General features: G+C 45.1%; 1 protein-coding gene across 3 annotated transcripts in view; it reads left to right on the top strand.

Moving 5' to 3' along the window:
* Positions 1–23,012, top strand: part of LOC142557427 (uncharacterized) — a 57,370-nt gene that overhangs the window by 22,114 nt on the left and 12,244 nt on the right. Inside the window, exons 1-2 of one of the 3 annotated variants that reach the window (XM_075669267.1) lie at positions 7,759–7,835; positions 9,360–9,438. The exons of 1 other annotated variant lie outside the window; for it this stretch is intronic. Coding sequence is in view for 1 of the 2 variants with exons in the window: in XM_075669265.1 (XP_075525380.1) it covers positions 7,735–7,835 (101 nt within the window). In the remaining variant the exon portion in view is untranslated. Of the gene's footprint in view, positions 1–7,121; positions 7,836–9,359; positions 9,439–23,012 lie in introns of those variants that run through there. One more of the 3 variants, XM_075669265.1, reaches the window with a different exon arrangement.

The raw sequence follows: 23,012 nt of genomic DNA, 5'->3' as shown, positions 1-23,012 counted from the left end.
ACTTCACTGAGCGCTTGTAGCCTTTACCTTAACGAGAGTATGAGCCATTGCATCTTTCGCTTGCTTACGGGGGTATGAGTATTTGTTTAGGGGGTTATGAGCCATTGCATTCGTACGGATGGACAAGATTCTCGTTGTGTAGGCGTATAAATGCTTACACATATAGAAAGAGCTGATCTAGCATTAGTTTAGTAAGGAAGAACTCTCAAGCGCGCCTTCGTATTCAATGCAGTCAAGAAATTTGTTGACGAGCGACGTAGAAACGTCCCTCACCAACAAGAACCAACTGATCCTGTAGGGAACTCCAGATTTGAATTCCAACGCGTCTGAGGAAACGATACGTTGTGTGTTGTAACTTAGCGCTGATTGCCGGAAAGGAGCGGCCCCGCCCCGCGAAGCAAATATTGCGGCTGAAAGTACTAAGCTCTCAAACAAAGAGCGCTGATCTATAAGCGCACTGAGAATATATATAAGGGTCCAAAATGTACGTGCAACTACACATTCGCGCAGAGCCTGTCATTGTATTTCTGGCAAACAACAACTGCGGCAGCGTGAAGAGGGCACAAGACATCCTCCCCCCTCCCCCCTACTTGCTCATCTCTCTTTAGTTCGCAACATGTGCCAGTTCCGCCTGCACTTAGAACCACGTAGGTCTTACGGTAAACTGTTTCCTAATAAGCTTTTCCGTTCTTACGATTCACATTGAAGGCGTCGCACATTGTTCAGCTCAAAGAAAGGGACATTTTCACTGATACGAGTAACCTGTACGTATTGCTGAGGTGTCCAAATCTGTGAATTGTTGTGTCAAGAAACGCTCAAGATCAGACGCTACTTTGTAATGCGTGAAGACGGACGCTCAGCAAGCGGGCCTGCGTCGTTCAGACAGGCCTCGTTACACGTGCGGCAATTCATGGGAGAACGTATAGAACACGTTTCATTAAGCTGTACTGAGTTTGAGCGCCAATAAATGTGATCTTGGGGCAGCATTGATGACCCTTGAGATTCGAGCACGCAATTGGCAGCGACGGCAGGCTCGAGCCTCGAAGTTAATAATAATAATAATAATAATATTTGGGGTTTTACGTGCCAAAACCACTTTCTGATTATGAGGCACGCCGTAGTGGAGGACTCCGGAAATTTTGACCACCTGGGGTTCTTTAACGTGCGCCTAAATCTAAGCACACGGGTGTTTTTGCATTTCGCCCCCATCGAAATGCGGCCGCCGTGGCCGGAGCCTCGAAGTTCATGACCCAAGCAAAGAACAGCTGGTCTTGAGACAAGGTCGCCCTGGGCGGCTTGCGGGAACATTTAATAACGAAAATGATAACGAATTTAAGAATGCGTTCTTGTGCGGACCAGGCGTTGTCTGTGGAACATTTAAGAACGCGTTCCTAAATTCGTGATTATTTTCGTTACTAAATGTTTGTGCAAGCCGCCCTTGCATTGTACCCATCCAGCAATTTATTTATTTTTTAAATCTGAAATAGGCCGATTTAACTGCCAAATTTTCTAAGCATGGCTGCGATTCGCACGATATAAATCGCAAGAGTTTTGACCTCGGCAAAAAAAAAACTCACGCTTACTACACAGCCGAGTAGTTCCATCGCACTGTTGCCCATTGCTTATATTCACAATCTTCGCAACAGCCCTGGGTTTTCGTTGAAATTGGATTAATAATTAATTTTACCACGAGTACGATAATCCAAAACTCGTTAGTTCTGGAGAACTACGTTCGCAACGATGGTCCTTCTAATTTGAGGTGCCTGATATACGCGTCCTTCGCGTCGGCGCCTTTGAACCGGCGCTGAAAGTACGACCTCCGAACGCGAGAACCGGCGAAGGAGACAGAGAAAGCAACTCGTTTCAAAACACCAAAATCAAACAATAAAATCACAATGGCCAAAATAAGGTGTGCTTCTGGCGCTTTTTACACCATAAGGGGGAAGCAAGAATACTCGGGGCCAATTGTCATTTGCCTGTTGAAATATGTAAAACACATAAGCAATCGCTCTTGTGATACAACCGCTACACGAGGAATTTGTCGCAATTGAGAAGGAACGGTAAATTCTGGCGAATCGACGAAGCACAATGTTGACTTAGGCCGTGAATTTGTTTTTACCGAAAATTCCCGGAAACTCTCGAGTTCAAAAAAAATTCAGGGGCGATTTAGCGGTAAATGCGGGAGAAATGAGTGAGCATTACGTCCCGGATAGTGTCCTGGATCTATTATGTAAACCACTTTCACCACATTGCAGGGCGTTCTTCACGAACTCACTCGACACAGGTTCTGCCTCGTCGAGGAGCGAAGTATACAACTGACGGTGCGCCGGAATATATATATATATATATATATATATATATATATATATATATATATATATATATATATATATATATATATATATATATATATATATATATATATAGTCATATCATAAGAAGCCTACAAACACTGACACCAAGGACAACATGGGGGAAATTACTTGTGCTTAATAAATGAAATATATATATATATATATATATATATATATATATATATATATATATATATATATATATATATATATATATATATATATATATATATATATATATCTATATATAGTTGTGTGATTCAGTGCAAATGAACCGGCGTTTTCTTAACAAGTTAACTGGAACGCCAATGCATTTCTCCGCAAAGTTAGGGAATTTTTATCTCGAAACCGGTGTCATCTCGAAAATTCCTTCAAAGTGGATCCACCTTGCGAACCCCATGGCTAGAATTTGTAAATTGCAATATGGGCCATAATGTAATTAGTTAAAAACTTAATTAGCCATTTTTTATTAATTTGTGCATTTTGCATCTCATTTTGTTGTGCAAGTGTTCGCTGAAACACCCCGTATATGTATGTATGTATGTATGTATGTATGTATGTATGTATGTATGTATGTATGTATGTATGTATGTATGTATGTATGTATGTATGTATGTATATATATATATATATATATATATATATATATATATATATATATATATATATATATATATATACACGCAGAAGCATTCACACATGCACACTCTTCTAAGCTCTCCCACCCCTAAAATTATTTAAATTGTGGGATTTCATTTCAATCAGATCGCAACCACGATCTGATTATGAGGCACGCCGTAGTGGAGGGCTCCAGAAAATTCGGACCACAGGGGTTCTCATCCCCTCTGTACACATCCGCAACGCTAACGCTATCAAAAATTTTGACGCGTGAAGTTTACGATCGAGAGGGTACATCCTGGGCTAGCTTGACTGGCCGGCAGCACGCTGGCTTACGGTGCAGGCGCACTGAGAGAAAGAGAGATGAAGAGGAAAGACAGGGAGGGGTTAACCAGCTATCGGTCTCCGCTTTGCTACCCTACAATGAGGATGGGAGATAGGGGGTTAGAAAGAGGACAGAGGGCATTGAAGAAAGCGTGCTGCGCTTGCGCCTTCTCCAAACGAAAAAAATCTCTCTCTCGCCGCGCTTTCTCTGCGCATGCGCACATGCGCTGCGGCAACAGCTGATTTACTGCTCTGCTGCGTGCCACTTCCAACGCGCCGAATTAACGTGAAAAAACAGAATAGAGAACGTACAATCAACAGTTAATCATCGAGTCATTTGAACAACCACGTACGTCGACCTTATCTTCGCGGGCGTCAACATATGGCTTACGCTTCCCTTTTCGCTTAAGGAGAGCAGGCGAAATCGATTTTTCGGCAATGCCTCATGAGGAACCTTACGGAAACAGCTATATTTTTAAAAATATTTGTGAGATATGTACACCCGTGAGCAAAAGTGTACGGATCAGGGATTGCGTGATAAAACATATTTTCTCATTTGCCTGTGAGTGTAACTTGAAATTAAAGGTTGCAGTCCAAGCTTGGCGTTGCGGGTTTTCTAGTGCACTCGTCAGTTTCCGTTCATGCCTGATAAATACGAAGAAATTATGTTTTTTTTTTCGGCGACCCTGTGATCCGTATACTTTTGTTCGCGGGTTTTCTATTACGTTTCTTGTAAACTATGTAACTTGCAGCGTAGACGTGTAGCACGTTTGGCAAAGCTGCATATTGCAGAACTGGATTTGCGTCTAGCGCTTGCATAGGGTATAACGACGCAAGTTAAAAGCATTTAGTGTGTAAGCGCACGTGGCAGCCGAGTGTTTTCGTTCAATAAACTTCGTTTTTCCAGTGTATAAAATGTATCTTCAGCTAAACATTCGCATTACCCGCCTTGTAATCGTAGATTAGTTCTGTCCCATCTTTTAAATTTTTTTAACGCTTACAAGAAATTTCTGTATTGTTTACGTGTATTTTTCAAAAGCCCGACTCACAGATTAGGGGTATATTTAAAAGCGGTATATAATGCATCAGTCTTGTACACTTTAGATGAAATATTAAGTGGAGTTTATAGAAATATGAAATTGTGTGTTATTTTTATTGCGTAGTTACAGAGTTTACTTCTTTTTGTAAAATTTGCAATTTCATCATTCTTTGTTAAAAAAAACGACCGTCTACATAAAAGAGTCTCCGCTTCCTATACAGTTACTAGATAACTTTTTCTCTTATATATAACAAATCTAATTAAATTCGGTGCAGTGGTTTTCGAAGAAAAAAAACTCGTTCTCCGTTGCCATGCATTTATGTAATGGCCCCCTAATGGTGTAAAAAGCGATTAAAATGCTTTTTACACCACTAAGGATGCATTTGGTTTGTCCAATGACCGACACCCTTGCCCATACGGGTGTAAAAAAATTTACTTCGCGCACCTTTGATTTCTTTTTCTACGTTTCCTTGGAGCTAATGACACGTATACCTAAGAGGGAGAAAATTGTTATCGACTACAGGAAAGACCCCCGTCTTTTGTTTCAACGTCTCACGGTCACTAGCCGTCAAATCTGTCAAGTAACACTTATAATCCATGTCACCGTGTGTCATTACTAGCGTTCTCTGCACACTTCGCACATTAAACACCAGGTGAGAGAGCGCCTATAGTTTCATTGATGCGTTCATATATAGCCTATTCTATTGTTTCTGACCGCTCACAGTCGACTCAAGCGCCGGCTCTTGTAAGTTTTCCTCTTTTTTTTTTTTTTGCGATCAGAGCAAATTCCGTCCGCCTCTCGCTCTCGCATTTTCTCGCTCGCGCCCGAACCAAGGCGAGAGTACACCGCGCCGCGGTCATCTGCCAATTCCTTTTCTTTTCTCGGCGTTACGGGAGAGCCGATTGTTTTGTTTTCATTTTTTTCCCCTTTCGCTGGCTAATTATGAGCCGGCACTTGGCGAGACATACGCACTCCGTGTGCTGTTCCGAGAGCGCGCCTCTGAGAACACTTCAATAAAACTTGCTCATCGCGGCGCAAAACGTAGCCTTGCGTAGAGCCCGACAGCTGCGACCTCACAACCCTCCTCTTCCACTCGTTCTGCTCGTCCACGCATGCAAGCGTTATCTCTCTCTCGCTCTCTCTCTTTCGCGTGCTCAACGAGACCTCGCGGTGTCTGCGAAAGACAGCGAGAAATCTTCGTTGTTCAGATTTCCAGGTGTTGGCCCAGTCAAAAAGATGAGCGAAAAAAAAAAGAAGGAAAAAGATGTGAGGTTCGCCGACTCCAGGTGGGAAAGCTGACACGTAAAATGATCAAAGGAAAAGAAAGAGAGATAGCTAGAATAATAAATGATGGCTGGAGACCTACTGGAGGAAGTGGGCAATGGGGAAGAGGGATCGCGCCAAGTTGGCGGCTCACAATGGAATATTCACGAGTGGGGTTCTACAGCGAGTCGCAGTCAAACCTCGTTATAACGAAACGAGATATAACGAAGTAAGTCCTCTTGAAATTCTCACTGACATTCTGCAATAATACATTGACATACATAACACATGCAATAATATATGGAAAGAATCAATGGATGTTACGAAGTAATTCTGGCTGGCACTTCAGTTTCGTTATGACGAAGTTTTGCTGTCATTGTCCTTGACGTTAGCCCGTGGCCGACCCGACGCATTCATCGAACGACGTCACCGCCTTAGGCAAGTTACACTTGTCCGCGACTTTATTCAGTCCTTCGCTATCTGACTCGAAGTTGTGAGCACTCAGACTCCCTTAATAACCGTGAATTTAACTTTCCTGCTATGCAATTTGCCCAACCAGTGGTAGCGTAGTCATTCTGGCAAACGTCGTCTACAAGCACTGCTTGCTCGTGCATTACGACACGGAAAAATGTAGACGAGGCTATCGTGATGAGGACATGCGCAAGCGACAAGATCCATCATGCGCAGCTGGAACTTTGTTGTCTCTTGAACTGCGAACTGTGCCTTCATTAGTTGGAAAAATGCGCAACGCCGAAACGCCCACTCGCGAATTATGAAAGGGTACCTATTCTTACCTCGCGCATTCATATCATTTCACTTGCGGGCGTGACCGTGTGTCGTCGCGACCTTAGAAGGCTAGCAGATCGAGCTAGTTCGTTTCCCATTATGTTGCAAATGTGTGTAGGGCAAAGTGACAACAGGAAGCGCACGCCTTCGCTCAAGTGTATTTGCTTAAACTGACGACAATGCTTGGCTGATACGTCTGTTTACACTTTTCTTTTGGGGGCGGGGGAGGGTGGAAGGGCTGACCTAGAGAAGGCAGGGTGCCCCAACGAATCAAACAGAAAAGCAAGCAAGCATTCAAGAAAAGTAGAATCAAAGAGTAAGGAAGGGGGGAAAGGGTTGAGGAAGGTTACAAAATAGGGAAACGCATTTAGAGGCGTGATGACTCGCAAACGAGGAGCTGAAAGGAGCGGGATTCAAGGCGCGGGCTGGCGGTGTTGACACAGAGCCAGCGCGCTGAAATGCGCGCGTCAACAGCGCGGAGAGGCTTGCGACTGTGTCGAAAAGCGCGCTAAACACGCGACCACGACGAGCTTTTTTCTGTGTGTGTGGGAAGCAGGCGCGACGGGGCGCTTCGCCCGAACACGCTTGTTACGCAAAGCGTGCGCGTGGAACCACCCCGAAGTTCTCCCGAGGAAAAAAAGAAAAGAGAGAGTGAGAGAGGGAGAGGCATTTCAGAGCAACTAGCTCGGTGGAGCGCAGCTGAGAAACCCCGGCGGCATGCCCGACATCTGGAGCTTATCACGCAGCTTAGTAGAGAGCTTAGCCCGTGGCTCCAAGTGGCGAGGCATTCACGACTGTCCCGCATTCAAGATGAAGCGAGCGCGCTTTCGCCAAGCCATACACGCGCGCGCGACCTCGTAGCTCAACTTCTCACAACGGCGTCGGGCGAAAGCGACCCGACCGCTTTAATCTTCGCGAAGCGGGAGTTCTTTCAGGGGGAAAAAAAAAAAAAAAACTATTACCGCCGCCATGAGACGCCGCGTCGCGCTTGAGGCGGAAGCGTACCGTTCCGAGACGCGTTTCCCACCGGACTCCGAGCGGCCAATGAATGCAGCGTGAATCGACAGAAGCCACCCTAATTAGCGCAATTAGAAGCCGAAAGCAGGGTGTATGCGGACCATTCAGGGGTCTTCTCGACGGAAGCTGAGCGGACACTGAAGATGGAGCAAGCTAACGGCAGCTGCTGCAGTAATTGGGCTTAATTACGCAGAAACGAGGCAAACTGTGTCTATACCGACGTCGGCGTTTAGGACGGGCCACTCTACTTTCTTTCTTCGCCATGTGCACAGTGTAGGACAGGATGGATGGCGCGTGTAGCACGTGCGAAGTGATTGTGGTTTTGCTGGTCCATGGAAAGTGTGACTGTGTTTGTTGACCCGAGGAAGCCGGCTCGTTGGCAACGCAGTAGGAAGCGGCCACCTTTCCCGGAGGAACGTGCGATTTTGAGAAGGTGGGTTTCGCGCCTTTGTCAGCTTCGCATCGAGGGCTTTCTGCGAATTGTCTTCTTTCTCGGCGCATCCCTGAACCCAGAATCGTGAGCCAGTTGACGCACGGTACATACACTCGTAACCTTGTCCCACTTATGTTCTAGCTAGTTGGCGAAACACTTCTTTTTTTATAATATTTTCCACTGGAACCAATGTAACTGGCGTTCCACGTATTAAGTGCATGTAAATGTGTGTTCCATATATTTCAGATCCATGCTTCTTTATAAATAAATGTGGAACACAGTTCTGCGGAACGTAGTATGTGGACGCGTGTTCCAGTTAAACGAGCCAGGTTATGTGGAATTTTGTTCTTCACATACCTGTAGCTACCCGCTGAGGTGTTCCTGTGGCTATGGCGTTGCGCTGCTTAGCTCGAAGTCACGGGTTCGATTCCGACCGCGGCGCCTGCATTTGTCCGGGGTCCAAATACAAAAACGCTCGTGCGCTTCGATTTAGGTGCGCAATCCCAGGTGGTCAAAATTAATCCTGACTATATGAAGAGAACAGGGAATGAAGCCAAAGGAAGCGTAGGTGCATGGTTGAAGCTGTGATATTTAATTGAAACGTAGAAATAACAAGGAGAAAAAAAATGGGAATGATTATGCGCAAGAAATGAAGTTTAGTTATTCGCTCTCGTAATCAGTTATTCGTAACCATGGCATACGAGGAACTATAAGGGATCACTTAGAGAGGCACGGAAACCTTTGCTTTCTAAATACTGCACTTTACTCTCGTGAAGAGCCCAGCACAAGTGTAGACACAACACGGGGTGTGCACCGGTTTTAGTCGTTCAGTCAGAGAGCATTTTTGTACATGTTTTATGTGCATTTTCTCCGTACTTAGCTTCATATTGTTTCACACAACCTCATTTATACGCGATTGTTTACGCTAAGGCCAGAGACATTTGTGTCGTTTTCACGCGCGTGATATATAGATCTCGTTTCGAATTCAATGGTTCCGTCGTTCGGTTCGATTCCTTAAAAAAGAGGAGGAAAAAAGTTTTGTTTCCCCCTTTTTTTTTCCTCAGTGCGCGCGATCTTTTGTTCAAAATCGCGAATATGGACCCGTTTTCTAGGGAATTCGTCTCCTTATTTTAAGTTCTAGCGTGTCTGCCAGTGCATGTCCTGCCTCAAAAAAAACTTGTCTTCTCAACCACCTTCAGCGAGTGCTGCTCTAGCTGCTCTCTCGCGAAACTGTCATGAGGATGCATTTACGCTAGACGAGTATTTCTAGGATTTCCACTCCTTTGTCATGTGTTAGTTTTCTTTTTTTTTTCTTTGTCACTCGTCTGTTTTGGTGACTGTATCCCGTCGCCATAACGTCTGGTCCCTTACGGTGAACAGAGTAGAGAAAATTATCTGACAATTTTATTATTTTTACTTCTTTTTTTTCAACGCCCCATACTATGTTCTCGGAAACGATAGCAATTAGTCTTTCTACTTCTTTATCTTTTCGTTTTTTTTTTCATTTTCTTTCATTTATAATAGATTCTGTGTTGATTGCAACTATAGAGAAATTTGCGGCGAACAACCGACCGAAACCGACTCACAGGGCTACGCAACCACTGTAAGTACAGCTGCCTGCGTTTATCTTCGCTCGCGTACCAAATGTGAAATATTCAAGAACACACGCACTGATGTGCAGTTTCATCGTTTTTTGTTGTTGTTATTATTGTTTTTCTCTCACTTATCGCACTCTAAAACAATCTCGCTGACTAGATGTCAGTTATAGCGTGTGGTGCGCAAAATTGTGACGTTGACTGCGCCCGCAGTGAAGTCGTCCGTGTAGCGACGTCGGTAATTTCTAGATGGGCTATCGGATACCGTCAATGGTATTAGCGATTTCTTTCACTTGATTTTATTCTTTTTGTGTTATCCACCTGTCTTGAGCAGTCTATCCTGGTGATAACGTCGGTGGAGCGCTGTTCGGGCCGCTGACGACGCGCGAAATGTTAAAGAATTGGAACAGAATCGTTCCATCGCATTAGGCCACCAGGTTGTTGGCAGCCACCGGATATCAAAAATCAATTTATCTTATCTCGATCAACGGAGGCGAAATGCAAACACGCCCGTGTACCGTGCTCTGGGCGAAGGCGTTAAAGAACCGTAGGTGGTCAAAATTAATCCGGAATCCCTCACTGAGGCGTTCCACCTTATCAAATCGCAAATTTGGAACATAAAATTCGAAAAAAAATTTAACCATTACAGGAAATTACGAGAGTTCCAGAAAGTCTGAAACGAGATTCGCACGATAGTGGTGCGGTAACGGCGAAGAAAACAGTAACAAAAAAAGATAATGAATCACGACATCAACTTTTTTTTTTTATTGGGCGAACCTGTGCCCACAAAAGCAGGTGACGCTCAAAGCACAACGATAGCGGCGACCAACATTCGGCTATCGTCGAAATCTGATCTGCGGATCAGACGCGTCGGCTATTATACATGGACCAACGAACCTCCTACCGTAATCACTAGTGCTCGAGTAAGTTCTCGAATGTACACCGGTACTGCCGTCGCACACAGCATTTGATTACACAAGTCTCGGCGACAACGTTAGACAATAGATGGAACTATCGATTACATTCCGGAGATTTCCGATGCGGAAAGGCGCGTCTTGGGCTGGGCGATGACCTTTACCATTTGCCGGTCAGATGCGGTCACCGGTCAAAGATAAACAGGTACGCTGGTCAGTGGCGACAACCGCAAGAGTTTGCGGACATTGAACAAGTTTTTTTTTCTTCTTTTTTGATGTTCAAGCGCAACCCTCTTTATCACATCCACCCCATGTATGAAACACGAGCAAATCTCTCGTGGTGTCGCGTGTGCCTTTCGCACGTAGGCATACGTGCGAAGAGCGGCATTTGTGAGGCGTTGGTTACGCGGATCGATAACGAAATAAATCGTCCATGCCAAAATTTGCATGTGATCCCACGTGACGTTGAACGCGCTGCAGCCTTTTATTCGTCTATGCTGATCACCCGTATGCCTGCCTTTTGTAGTTGAACCATACTCGCTGGTTCTCTTCGTCTTTGCCTTGTGTTGCCTGCCTTTCCCTCTGGACTACTTGCTGCAGAATATAGCGCTCACTCGACGATTTCCCTGTTGTTGTTGTTGTTGTTGTTGTTGTTGTTGTTGTTGTTGTTGTTGTTGTTGTTGTTGTTGTTGTTGTTGTTGTTGTTGTTGTTGTTGTTGTTGTTGTTGTTGTTGTTGTTGTTGTTGTTGTTGTTGTTGTTGTATCGGAAAATGTACGTTTTACCCTTTTCGTAGGGTTTCGTAAGATAAAAAAAAATTACCCGCCGTGGTGGCTCAGTGGCTATGGTGTTGGGCTGCTGAGCACGAGGTCGCGGGATTGAATCCCGGTCATGGCGGCCGCATTTCGATGGGGGCGAAATGCGAAAACACCCGTGTACTTAGATTTAGGTGCACGTTAAAGATCCCCAGGTGGTCAAAATTCCCGGAGTCCTCCACTACGGCGTGCCTCATAATCAGAAAGTGGTTTTGGCACGTAAAACCCCATAATTAATTAAAGATAAAAAATGAGTGCCAGTACTCGAATAGTGATATTTCCGTATCAAATCATTCAATAGCGATGCTCTAGAAGAACGGCCTTCTCATACCGATTCGAATAGCGTCTACTTTATTGTTTCTAAACCATATTGAATGCAAGGTTTGCGTAGAGTCCAGTTTATTAAAGAAAATGATCGTATAGATCGACACTGATGTAATGCCGTCTGCAAGTGGACACCCGGTCAACTGAGGCGCTTGTGAATCGCAATTCTGCTTTCAGTTATCTGGCGCAGCATCGCATTGCAGTAAAAGAACGGGGGAACAGCATTTCATCGGATGTTGCTTCACGCGTTGGCTCGAGAACTTTAGTGTGTCCGTACAACTACCACGGCTCCCCAGTGCCATAATAACACTGAACACGGTGCCCGCCCGCATTGGTCTCTCTCTTCTGAGGCTCCGATAAGTGCGAAATAAGCGAAATGCGCGGAGTGACACTTCTATGACCCCACAACTTGCGTAGTCCTTGCAGCGTTGTCTGCTAAGCAGTATTATGTAGAGTGTAGTGTCACAATTCGAATCCACGCGCTGCCAACTGAAACGCTAGTCGGGACGCTTCGAGGCAATTTGTTTAACTCGTACTAATTCTAAACGTGCTTGTGTCGAGAGGTGCTCGTTGGGAGAAAAATGTGACCAAGGTTACAGCTTTAGAGAGGTTGCATTGCACGGGCTACAACCATACAAAACAAACCGACAGTCAAGCCAAGAAAAGCGTATACTAGAAATTAACTGTTAGTTTTGTTTGAAATGTGTACTCAATAGGGAAAATGAAAATAAAAGTAGGCGAAATGATAACGAGCCGCAGGTTGGAGCCGTACCAACATTAGCACGGCGCGCGCGCTGCGTTACCATTAAATGGACACTAAAAGAAAACATTGAGTCGCGTTAGATTAAAAGAATAGGTTTAGGTAATAACGAATTTTAAACCTTACCGCGAATAGAGTTGTTATAAGCGAGATGATAACGCCAACTGGAAGTTGGAGTGGCGCCACCTATTGTGAACTGTGGTACCTCTCGTTGCGAAGATGGCAGTGGCTGATTCACAAAAAGGGAGGTGACTATACGTCAACTCGCCCGTCCTGACCCGGGCAGTTCAAATTGAGAAGCAACGGCGGAAGCACCTTCGGCGGCAATTTTCATATATACGGCAACAAAGTGATGCATTGGTAAACAGCAAAACGATAGTACACTTCTGGACGAACAATCTATTGATCTAGCTCGACTTAACATTTTGCTTTAGTGTCTCTTGAATTTACCGCGATGGCCATCCTCCCCGTCTACATTCTTCCTGTGTTCTGTCTCTTGCGCTGCTACTCGTTTTTTTTTTAATGCACATTCTAGGGTATTTGTGTATGGTGTACCTTTGGGAAGGGGCGGGGCTGATGTGGTGTGTTAGTGAGAGCCATTCACAGACATGGCGGCAGATTGTAGTGCCACTGGGCGTGTGTTATTTTGTTACAGCCCTGCCAACATGTCACCTTCGCGCCTACCTTCCTCGCTACTTGTTCGGTGTACCTTGACTCTACTTCTGTTGCAGGTAGCGACGGTGAGTCAGTTTGGCTCCCTGATACGAGACGTGCGACACTTTGCCCGATCCCTTCGTAAAAAAAGCACCATATCATCCCTGTACGTAGAGACGTTTTTTTCAACGCCACCACAACCACACGAAGCAAGGACATAGGGAAGCCAGGGAAAGCATTACATAGTGTGGCTTAGGTTGAACCCGGTCATCCATCGCAGAAAGCGTTCTGCACGCCCTCGTTCATGTACTATTATAAGCGGCGTATTCTCGAACACGCACACACACACACTCACGCAACATGCAGTCTAGTGCTCCCAGAGCGTCGTCTTGAGCCGTGGCGAATCAGTCGCGCCCTTCCGCTAGCACGCAAAGCCGCAGCTGAGGTTAATCGAGAATGTTAGTTTAGGGGACGCAAGCGGCTTGCGTACGCAAGAACTAGGGGCCCCGGTACTGCGCATGCGCAGACCCAGACGTACGGGCCTGCGCATGCGCAGTACCGGGGCCCCTAGTTGTTGCCTACGCAAGCCGCTCGCGTCCCCTAAACTAAAACGCCTTCACGCTTCGCTGAATGGGACGCGTCTCGGGAGCGCGCGTTCGACGCTCTCCAAGTCGTGCTCCAGAAGCTTGCTGGGTTCGTGCATCCTTGGTGAGAAAGCGGTCACGTTGTCGTTGCTGTTGTTGTTGTCGTTTTCCTTTTTCGGTGCTGAAGTAGACGTGGTATTTCCGATGTATACCCCTGCTATTGACTGCCTAATTAGCTTCTATAGCCGTTACACACGGACACAGGTGACGCGAGTTTAATTAACGTTCGTGTGACTGACTGGCTGATTGTGATGAAATTGGAAAAGTTTGCAACAAACAGACTCTTGCATAAACGGAAGCCTCGCGTCAGATGGAATGAATGCTCACTGTAATGAAGTGTAGTTAGCCAGCACTCCGGATGCAGTCAGTGATAAGGAAAGACGAAATAAGAAATAGAAGTAATGGCGTAACGTAACAGGGCGGGGGATTCAGTAATAGCACTTTTCCGAGCGATCGACAGAGGCCCAGAACCAACAGTCCTAGCCTTGGCGTCATCAACCCGAGCGTGAGTCTATGAAATATGAGAATACGAATGGACCGGAGCCGCACCCCTGGCCCCTCTTCTATTCTGTTTTTTTTTTTTGTTTTCGTCAGGCGCTTTCCCAATGCGCGTAAGCAGTATACCGCTCAGTATACGAGCAACGTCCGATACAGCTGTCCTTTGGCAGACGTGGATTTACGACAACGTAAATAAACAAAGGCAAATGAGACCACGCTCGAAGGTGAGACAATCCGTTTTTTATTGCGATAGCAATTATACGGACGCTCCCCTCCTCCCTCCCGCTCCTCCCCCCTCCCCCGCGCTCCGAAGAAGAAAAGAAGCGTCGTTGGTGTCGCCGTCGCCCTTGTCGTGCTAAGGTCTATACTAGCGGACAACATTCTGCGGCAACGAAGGGAAAGCTACGGTGGCAAAGCGCGCACAAATGAGAGCGCTTCTGAAAAGAGTCCCGTGTTTTTATCCAAGTTAGTTTAGGCTGGGGCAGAGCAAACATAAACACCTTAATAGCAACAGTTTAACAAGACAAAACACGCCACTGACGGTAAATGTTTACTTATTTTGCGGCTTTTCCCTTCCGCGTCTGGGCAAACTCTCACTGGGCTCCGACGAATTAAAAAAAGAAAACATTGAGTTTCAATTTTTAGTGTAGTCAGTAGGGTGTCAAAGTACTTCGTGTTGAATAGACACAATAAACTACTATCTACTTGACTGCGTTTAATGGACTTTCAACGGAGATGCTCTTGCGAACATTCGTGGAAGGCATACCTTCAGAAAAACACAGCGTTCCTATTTTTTACTGCAGACAATTCCTTTAGACCAAAATTGGAGATTACTTGATTGATAAAAGAAAAATCTTGTTCACACTGACAGTTTCTTTACACTGTCGTCTTTACACCGTAATCGTCTCTACAAAGCAAAGTGAAAATTTTGTCAAAACTATGAGCGAAATAGGGTTTCTTCGTTTCTTTGTCATCTTTAGTTACCATTTGTGGGCAGCTCCACCACCCACGTTAGAGTAGGCAGACAGATATCATAAGCGCAATTCAATTATTCCTTAATTTCTGAAAAAGATGCCGTGTCTCACCGGGTAGTCGTGGTACTTGGAGCCTGACGGAATATGCTGGTAGAGTGAATATATATCGCTAGTGCCGGAGGGTGCTTTGTAGCTTCTCATATGTTCACATAGCGCGGTTATCGACATGCTAGATCTGTCAGTCCCGTCGTGGTATTAGCCGGGTGCGCGTTTTATCGCGTTTTGCTGGATCCAATAAAAATGTATTCGCTCACTCAATCGCTTGTGTATGTGATATGTTGAAACAGCACCGCAGCACGATCCTTGCATATTCCCACGTGTTGAGCAACAGAAAGCTGTATCGGGAGTTTTTCATGCCGCTCAACAGTTTTCTCGTTGACACTATTCATCTAATTATATTTAAGAAGTCGAATAATTAATTAAAATTAATTATCCAAATAGGTGGAATGAAAAAAAGATAAGTTGAGTGTCACCAAGCGACGGCAAACAAGATTACCTTGGTTATATCCAGCTACGTGGCATTCCCATATTTTTTAACTCTGGCTGAAGTTAGCTAAGTTAGTTAAGTAAGTAAAGTTAGTTAAGTTCTACATATATATATATATATATATATATATATATATATATATATATATATATATATATATATATATGCAGGGCGTTTCACGTAACTTCAACCACAGATGTATCTACTGGGTGGACAGGGGCGCCCAACCAGTAACGTGAAGGGGCACGGGTCAAGTCACGTAATTTGAACTATAGGCGTATCTACATGCTGGACAGGGGGCACTGTCCCCCTGCCCACTCGGTAGATACGTCTTTGGTTCAAGTAACGTGAAACAACACCCTGTATATATGAAATAGTGATTAAGTGATCAATAGAACAATATATAGGTGCAAAAGACGCGCACATACACATGTGTGTGTTTTTCACATATAGTTCGAAACTCAATATTGCTCAATACTACTCAATATAATTCAACAATATATCAACAAAATTTAGCCAGCGATTTTATTGTCGGGAACTACTCATCAATGACTCAATAATACCCAATACTATTCAACTATATGGCAACCTCATTTAGTCAACGACTTTTTTGTTGTGAACCACCGAACAACCTTATTGTTTAATTATTGCTCTGTGCTTTCAATAATTGTTGAGGTATTGTTGAAAGGCTATTGAGTCCGCAATTCATCAACAATATGCCAACAACATTTCAATAGTCATTTTTATAAGGGATAAAGGGTCAATCGGGAAAGAAGTAAAAGTTACACCAATAAAGAACAAACTCATAAAGAAGTGAACTACGTAAATTGACTGGAAAAAAGCCTTGTTACGGCGAAACTGCCTGAAAAGTGTGGAAAAGCTAGATTGTCACAGAAATTGCTGTAATATTCTTATTAAAAATTTTCTAAAGCGTCTGGACTATCAGAACCTAAATAATACAAAGTAGAACATTGGGTCTACTCGATAGTTTTACTTAAAATGTGGTTCACTTTTATTTTGACTCGCGCATGCCAATTTGTTCCTAAAGGCCAGGAGAAATACTCAAACACTTTTTCATTGAAAACTCAGTTAATTCCAAAGGTCTCATTTAATCAAATCCTAAATAAAACACAATAAATATTTCTGTGAGAGGGGGGGAGGCGGCTGTGTGAATTTATCACCGTTGTTCATCATATTAACTGAAGAAAGGTCTATGTCTTCAGGCAAAACACGAAGGAAAGAAAAAAAAGAAACGCAAAACAACGAAACACTTGAAATAATTCCACGCGTTACGAAGGAAAACAGGTTGAAATCGAAAAAAAGAGAGAATCCGAAAACGACAAAGAAAAAGTTACGCATAGACCGAACAAGCGCACGCGTCCGACGATGTCGTCGTCAAGACATTCGTCGATGATTCACTTATGCAAATCAGGGCTTGGCACGTGCATACACTCACGACGAGTTTCGGTGACGGGTAACTCGGGCCTCGCGTTCCGAACACAGAACGAGCGAGCGATTTATTCAGGACGGCGCTGTATGGACGTCGACGTGTTGCGATGTCGCGACACTCGTGAGGGCCGAGAAAAAAAAAAAGAAAAAGGCGGAGCGTTGAGTGTATTCGGGAAGGAGCAAGCGCACACCATGACGGAGACAAGTGTTTCAGCATGTGTTCGTTGTATTGTTCATTTCTGTTCAGTTTTATGCAGAGAAGAAATTGCGATAGGCGAGGCTCTGAGAGGATGGCCGGAGTTATACAGTCGGTGACAAACGCCCTGAAATAAAGTTGCACCCTTAGGAGTGCTGCCTTGACTCGTGGCTAACACCCTTACCATTAATTGTATGCATATATATATATATATATATATATATATATATATATATATATATATATATATATATGTGTGTGTGTGTGTGTGTGTGTGTGTGTGTGTGTGTGTGTGTGTGTGTGCGAGCGTTTATTTATTTTACTATCGGGGCCAGCGTGGTTCCCTTAGCTACAACTATATTTTCTTTCTTTTGTTTTTGAGAAAGCCATTGGACAAGCCCGGAACCCTTCATACACCCATAGGATAGGATAGGGATAACTTTAATAAAGTGCCGGCAAACGACGGTTTAAAGCGTCGTGACGCTGGCCAAGCGTCGACCCGGGGTTATACCCTACTCTGCACTAGCCCAGTTGGGCCCGTTTGTAGTGGGTCATGAGGCTTGTGCTTTTCGAGCGCACCCCGGGTCTGCTGGACGCATAAGAGTGTTAAAAAGTTTAGTGAGAACCTATAAGCATTGAGTGAATAAGGCATCACTGTTCAACTGAAGCTGAGTTTGTATAGATGCGCCAGCTGATTACGTTCGATCAGTTCCCTGAAATCATGACGGAGGTGAACTCCTAGGCTAAATGAAAAAAAAAAGATGTCCGTGTACTGTGCATTAGGTGTACGTTAAAAGTCCTCAAGGGATCAAACTTATACGGAGTAACCCGTACAGCGTGCCTTATAATCATGTCTAGGTATTGACACGTAAAACCGCAGAATTAATTTTTTCAAAATAACATTATAGGCTTTTACTTGCCAAAACCATGATCTGATTATGAGGCACACCATAGTCGGGGACTCCGGAAATTTGGACAACCTGGGTTTTTAACGTGCACCTAAATAAGTACACGGGCGTTTTCGCCCCCATCGAAATGCGGCCGCCGCGGCCGGGATTCGATCCCGCGATCTCGTGCTTTGCAGCTCAACACCATAGCCACTAAGCAACCACGGCGGGTAAGTTAGCAGCTAGGACTTGTCCAATTGATGTGCGACGACAAACGGTACACACTATAGCGAATTTCCCTGTGCTCTGGGACTGAAGTGCGGACGCAGTCCGAACCACGTACGTGTGCCATTTTATAGACACTCTTTGAATACGTTTACTCTGGGCTCGACTTGTTTGTTTATTCCCAGCTCCGCTTTTTCATCATAGCGGCAGAGCAAATGGGCGGGCGACACGTATAGGAGAAGCAACACAGGACAGAGCGCATTGTGTTGTCTGCCTCTCTTCTGTGTGCCGCTGTCCCCAGCTGCGCAGCTGTTATAGAAAACGTCTGCCAATTCGCTCAGTTCTACACCTTACGTTCCGTCTGTCTTCCTTGCTTCCTTTTGTTTTATATTGTTGTCAGTTCAAAACAAACCCATTTGAAGTAGCGGGTCCTGCATAATAGCGCGGCCTGATATGTCCGACTCCTCATCAAACTCTCTCTCTCTCTCTCTCTCTCCCTTCTCTTCATCTTCCGAACTTTACCGTTTGCTCGATAAATCAATTGCCTGCACACCGTTTGTCAGACCCGTTTGTCACCCTATCTTTGTCCCGGAGAGTAAGCAGTTCATCTAGCACGAGGAAAGGGGTCGACAGCTTATACTCCGTTTCATACATCAGGTGCAACACTGTGGAAGCTAGGCACGTCGTGCGGCCTCCAAATTTTATCGCTCCGCGCGTTCCGTCAATGCTTCGCCGTAGGCGCCAGCGGTGTTTGCTCGCGCGAGCATGCACGTGAGGCTGCCGCGACGGGATGCAAATAAATTTAAAAAAAACAACGAAAAGCAAATTGATGTAAAACAACGCGTTAGCAGCCAAATAAGCGTGCACGGTTCGTCTGCTTCTAGGGGTAAATTCTCATTTTCATTCAGAACTGACTTTATATAAAGAACATTTTCACAAAAAGCAGTCAAAAGACGCCCAACTATATTTAAACGTGAACGCGATCACTGCAAATAATTGGCAGTGGCTTAGCTCGGCTATGCCAGGATATACGTAGCGAAAGGTAAGGCATAGCATGGTTAGCCTTGGTTAATCTTGATAGCAAGTCCAGGTTAGTCTGGTTGTCTACCTATGTTGCGGCGTTTAGCCAGTCGTTCGGCGCGCTGTTCGTCTGTTTCCTGGGCGATTCGTTTCCTCTTCATCTCGTTCCGATGTCGATTCCAGGCCTCCCCCTGCTTATAAGAATTGTCGCCGTCCCTGCTGCCGCCTCAACTGTGGTTGCGGCGCACGCGAGCTCTCCTTTTCAATCCTCCGACACGCTATCAGGCGTGCGACGCAGCTGGCGAAGCGAGCGGAGGCGAACGCAACGACGAGGAACGCGCTGTGACGTCATGTGCCTCCTAGGAGCACGGGCACGGCGAAATCGCAAGTTCGCGGCCAGTAAAGCTTTCGCTTTAAAGGTATCTCTAGCCTCCACAGCATTGCACCTGATGTACGAAACGGGAGTATACACACAGGGCAGGCCAGGCAGGCGCCGGGCCGTCGCGGCCGGCAGCGCGACTACGATCGGAGTTCACATGACAGCGGAAGCGGGAGCGCGTGCGAGCGCGCGATGCGGTGAAGACGGTTTCGAAGCACTCGAGGGGCGACTGAAATGTCTCTGCGATGGGGAGCGCGAGGCACGCGACCGGATAACGACCGTCGCGCCGTAGAGAAAGAAATTGTCGCGCTCCTGTCACCTATGCTGTCACCGCCTGTCGCAGCGCCGGATATGAATGCGGGCGTCTGCAACTCGACTCGCTCCCGTTCGCGCTTTTTTTTTTCCTTCCTTCCTTCTTTCTTTATTTAATTCTTGCGTCCGTTGCTTTTCACGACACTGAGAACGCGTTGGATGGAAGTTTATAAAGGGCCGTGATTACGGCTGTACATCACGGCTTGCCTCAAAACATTAGCGAAGAACATCGCGCTTTGGGTACGCAGGCGCAACATCAGCGATAAATTGAAACGCGCGCAGAAAGTGACAGGTGAGAACGCCTGTTACCACGTGATTACATGAAATCGCGACTTGCGGTCGCTCTGTAGTTGTTTTCTAACTGTGCCGAATAGTGTCAAGTGTACTTTTTTGTGTGGCATCTGAATTAGGTAGCTGATGCAAACGCGAGTGAACCTGGAAACGGAACAAGACGTTGGAGTAAGGTTACGAATTGATCGCATTGAAGCTGAAAGCGCATCACGAATGTGCAGTACGTACTTCGTAGTGCACATGTACACACACAATGACGTCACGCTCCTCGTGACGTCATAGATTTTGAAAGCGTCTTCTCAGCGACTACATTTGATAGCTTGTCTGCAACGCGAGTCTATTGTGCGGAAAAAAGATTCTGTTGCGTTGATGATATGTGGCTCTGCTCTTTGAAATGGGTGAACATCTGTACAGCGCCCTAGCAGATGCAATATGTGCCTGTAAATAAATATAGTTAGGCACACTACGCATGGCTAACGCCCAGAAAAACGGGGTCTAAACGAATAATAATAGTAATATAAAAAAAAAACACTGGCACGCGCAGAAACGCACAGTCTCCATACTAGACACTATAGCAACGAGGCTGCCACCTTCAGAAAGTTTGGAAGTCTTTCTTTTTTTTTTTTGCCAGGCAGAAGCGCATGAACTTGAGCAAATACTTTCAAATTTATGACGCCGCACTGACGTAGCCGAGTTATGGTTGGAGCGAGATTTTCAAAATAGAGGAATCGTTTTATTTTTCCCAGCTAATAAAGCAACCTTTTTTTTTCCTCCAGATAAATGAAAATGCTATCAAGAAAAAAATTATTTGCGTGGCTGAACTAATTAGACAGGTTCTATGTTTTCCTTTGACGCCTCGATGCAACGCGCTGGCTATGAGAGGCACCGTGGGTGGAGGGCCCGGAATTAATTTCGACCACCCGTAATTCTCTAACGTGCACCTGAATCTAAGTGTACAGGCCTTTTATTTTTTCTCATTCGGCTCTACACCGGTATGATGCCGCCTTGGCCAGGATTCTAACCCGCGACCTCACACTCGCCAGAAGAGCGCCGTGTAGCCACTAAAGCCACCTCAACGGGCACCTGCTCTTAACCGATCTTAATGGGACAACCAATTAAAGAGTAACGTGAATTTATTTAAGTCTGGTAAAGTAGTCCTTCGAAACTCTATTTTCATTTATGTGGAGCAAAAGAAAAAGAAAGATAACGACTGAATATCCTGTTTCAACATCGCGCCGGAGCCTCAACTTCTGAACATTAAAAAAAAATTTAATTATGGAGGGCTGACGATCTGATGATGAGGCACGCCGTAGTGGGGGTGACTCCGGATCAATTTTGACTACCTGGCGCTTTTTTTTTTAAAAGTGCACCCTATAAATCCAAACAAGTACAACGATCGATTTTTCCATTTCTCTCTCCCCGGCTACTGAGCACGAGGTCGCGGGATCGAATCCCGGCCACAGCGGCCGCATTTCGATGGGGGCGAAATGCGAAAACACCTGTGTACTTAGATTTGGGTGCACGTTAAAGAACCCGAGATGGTAAATATTTCCGGAGTCCCCACTACGGCGTGCCTCATAATCAGAAAGTGGCTTTGGCACGTAAAAACCCATAATTTTATGGGGTTTTATCTCTTAACCGGAAGTCACTAGACGTTCGGTCAGTGACGTCATGGCGAGTTAACCGGAAGTCAGTGGTGTCATGGCGCGTTAGTGCGGGAACTTCGAGACAGCGTCGCCACCATCCTTTCGTTTCTTTTTCGTTTTTGCTGGCTTATCGATCACCTGTGTCCTGTACGATCGAGTAGCCGCCTTGTTATAGCAGAAGCGCAATCTATACTTACACAGCTTAACATAATATTTTTTTTTTATTTAACGCCCCTTTCAAGAGACACTGACGCAGAATTGTCCAAGTTGTAGAGACTGAACCGCACACTTCTGGAACGTGAAGGGATGACACTTGGCGAGTATTTACACTTCGGTTTGGCTCTATAGTTTGTTTGTTTGAAATGCCGGGCCCCGAGTCATCGACATTATCGTAACGTCATAACAAACAGTAAAATTTGTTGACATTATGTATGTGTACACTACAGGCATGATGACGTCGCTCGTAAGATGGAGTACAGCGCGCCTTTCTTTTGGCTGGGCTCGCGTGTGACATTCGCGGCGATCGGAGGAGCGGATTGAGCCATTTTACCATGACGTTGTGACGCGTGCACTAACTGTGTAGTTATACAGAAATTTGCTCGTAGAAAAAAGTACACTGGTAAAAATCCAGTGCGTTCTGAAGCTTGCCAGTACTATTTATAGGATATCGAGAGTTCGTACTTTTATGTACCGCAAAAACAAAACAAAAGAATATGGCAGGTCGAAAATGTCATTCAAGTGCTCCTTTTCAGCATACATATGCAAATATTCAATTTTATTTCTTTACTTATGCATTTCGTCGTATAAGTATGCAAAAAGAATGTTTGGACTCATAGCCAAAGACTGAAAAATGATATATATTCATGAGAAAATAATATATTACAGATTACAGAATACGACAATCATTTTTTGTAGATGGTGCAATCGAGTTTTCGGTAAACAAAATTTTTTTTGTCTAACCCAATATTAATCCAACAACTGAAGGACAGAGATGGCAAATACATTTGAGGTTACTACACGAGGGTACAACAGCAGAGATGCACATTGCT

The sequence above is a fragment of the Dermacentor variabilis genome, chromosome 9 (genome assembly GCF_050947875.1).
Source record: "Dermacentor variabilis isolate Ectoservices chromosome 9, ASM5094787v1, whole genome shotgun sequence".
Lineage (NCBI taxonomy): Eukaryota > Metazoa > Arthropoda > Arachnida > Ixodida > Ixodidae > Dermacentor > Dermacentor variabilis.
The sequence above is the reverse complement of the archived record's forward strand: the minus strand, read 5'-3'. Positions and strand labels throughout refer to the sequence as shown.